At 42.9% G+C, this 2,662-nt stretch overlaps 1 protein-coding gene across 1 annotated transcript; it reads left to right on the top strand.

Annotated features, from left to right (window-relative positions):
- Positions 1-438: 438 nt before the first annotated feature.
- LOC106084205 (uncharacterized) lies at positions 439-2,249 on the top strand. The gene is made up of 3 exons (XM_013247748.2): positions 439-713; positions 784-2,159; positions 2,232-2,249. Exons 1-3 carry the CDS (start codon positions 506-508, stop codon positions 2,247-2,249), a joined length of 1,602 nt encoding a protein of 533 aa, XP_013103202.2. The 5' UTR covers positions 439-505.
- The last annotated feature ends 413 nt before the right edge of the window (positions 2,250-2,662 follow it).

The raw sequence follows: 2,662 nt of genomic DNA, 5'->3' as shown, positions 1-2,662 counted from the left end.
ATGTTGTGACTTTAACCTTTTGATGATACTACGATTTTTACTAGTGAATCAAATCGGTGTCCAAATCCATTGATTTGGTTGAATTCCAAAAATTGCATAAATTAATGTAAAAATGTAGTCGCCCATACAAAGGCGTTGCTAATCACGTGCCATAATAGCCCCATTAGGAAAGCGTTATTCATTGTGTCGGCTGTTTATTTTGGTTTTTGTTCCCCAACCAAGTGGTCGTTAGAAGCATCCAAATCAAAAATGACCTAATAACCATTCCCTATTTCCATTGTTATTCATTGGCTTTGCATATTTGATGAGAATGGTTTGTTGGTGCTTTATTTTTCAAAACTAGTTCACAACAAATCTTTGGTAGTAGGCTGGCATTACAATGGCTACGAAAGTGGAATTGATTTGAGTTGGATTCTGGACTTCTTTCTCCACAAGTGACTGTGAGCAGAACCGTATGCACTGGATTAGTATTTGATTGATTGTGGTGCAAATAAGACGTGCCGCAATGCGTTCCTCCCTTGAAGTGTGGTACAAACGGTCATATGTGTACAAAATTCTGGCAGCAACGTTGCTCTTGAATCTGTTGGGCATCTCCATGGTGGTGAATCGGCAGGCTTTTCGCATTGCCCTAGGAGGCGACAGAGTTGTGGCAAAGGATCCTAAGCGAGCTGTTGTGAGGAATCGAGATCATTTGGCCATCGATACTCGAAGTGGTAATAGTCGCAAGCGTTCCACTTGCATTACTAGGAATTTTGTTGTGTTTTCATCCAATGCCCTTTTCAGATCCAGAAGAAGCGGTTGTATTTGAGAATATAAGCAGAGATATACCCTACCTTCCCATCGAGGATCTCAACAACATTCACTACAAGAATCGCAATTTGAACCATTCCTGTGCATGGTACCCCTCGTTTCGGGACATACAGATTCACAATGATTATTGGCAGGAGTTCCACAACAGAAACATCACTTACTACCTGTTTGGGGCCTATCTGGATAATAGACCGAGCGTCGTCTATGACCATCCCATGGTGAGGGTTTTGACGATGATACACTTCATAGCAGCAAATGCCTCCGATTATCCGCCCACCTATTGCCAACTGTGGTACAAAGAAAAGCCGGAGCCGGTGATTACACTGGCCAGCGATTTGCGGCGCATCTGGTACTACGACTGGGGCCATGGACCCGAACACAATTATGCCCATTTGCTGGGGTGTCCTGTGTCGGAGGAGCACAAAAAATGGATTCCCAAAACTGTATCGCTAGTTGTCTCTCCGTGCGACAAGGCCACCAACAATGTTAAAGTCTTCTACCAGCCCTTGAAGGAAGACGAGCAGAAGAAGGGGTTTGCTGTGTGTGTCAAGGGATTAGACTATCCCTATGTGGATGTGTCGCACCGTCTTGTGGAGTATGTCGAAACTCTGCGCTCCCTGGGAGCTGAGAAAATCATGATGTACAACCTTCAGGTGCATCCCAACACAACGAAAGTGCTGAAGTATTACGAGGAAACCGGATTCTTGGAATATCGGCCCTTCAGTTTGTCCTTGGAGGTGAGCAATCTAAACGAATATAGGCACATGGAAATGGCCAAGAACGGCTTCGCTTACATACTGCATGAGGTGGTGCCCTACAACGACTGTCTGTATCGCAACATGTATCTCTACAAGTATGTGGCCGTCATAGATGTGGACGAGATTCTCATGCCCTTGGGCAAATATTCCAACTGGTCTCAGCTGATGGAGTATGGGGAGAAGATAACCAATCCGAATTGTAAGCATTTCGCCAGTTACTGTTTCCGCTGCATCTACTTTCCCCAGTATGCAGAGAAGCCGGTATACAGCAAGGACATTCCCCCATATTTCTACATGATGCAGCATGTGCATCGGGTGAAGGAGCACATAAGGCCTCAATGGGCCACAAAATGTCTGCATAACACGGAACGTGTCATAGCCACCCATAATCATTTTCCCATACAATGGATATGGGATGTATGTCCCAGTTTCTCCTTTGAATCCGCCGATGCCCAGTTGCAGCATTATCGCGAACCGCCCCTAAAGGACACCTTAGATGATCCGGTTGTGGATACAAGTTTGTGGCGTTTTAAAGACGATGTAATAGAGAGATCAATGAAAGTATTTGAAGACCTTAGCTTTTTCAAGGAGGTACGAGGAGGGAGATAAGGAACAATGTTCTGTCCTTTTCCTAAACACAAAATTGATATGTTTTTTTTCCAGGTGTCCTATGACGACTGAAAAAGTTGCAATTCCTTAACCCTTAATTCAAACTGTGATTCTAAATTATTACGCCAAGGAAGGGGAGGCCAAGATGGTATGCATTGAAGAAGGTGTTTTTGTAAACCAAAATAAATATTCAACTTCAAATTTTATCATATTCATTGAAGTTTTAAAAAAGCAAAATATAATGGGTTTATTGGAACTCGGCACTCTCTTAATAGTCGAATGAATTCTTTGGCCCTAGTTTTCTTTGTTGGCTTCGAGATAACCTTCTTGTGCTTTTAAATTCATTTTTTTCGCATTTCATACTTTTCATTGTAAAAACTTGATGATGGTTTGATTCACTCTTCAACTAAATGTAGGCCATTCATTTGTTTACGTTAAGCTCAAACGATTCGCACCCACTATACAGCGGATGAGGCGGATGTTTC

The sequence above is a fragment of the Stomoxys calcitrans genome, chromosome 4 (genome assembly GCF_963082655.1).
Source record: "Stomoxys calcitrans chromosome 4, idStoCalc2.1, whole genome shotgun sequence".
Taxonomy (NCBI): domain Eukaryota; kingdom Metazoa; phylum Arthropoda; class Insecta; order Diptera; family Muscidae; genus Stomoxys; species Stomoxys calcitrans.
The sequence above is the reverse complement of the archived record's forward strand: the minus strand, read 5'-3'. Positions and strand labels throughout refer to the sequence as shown.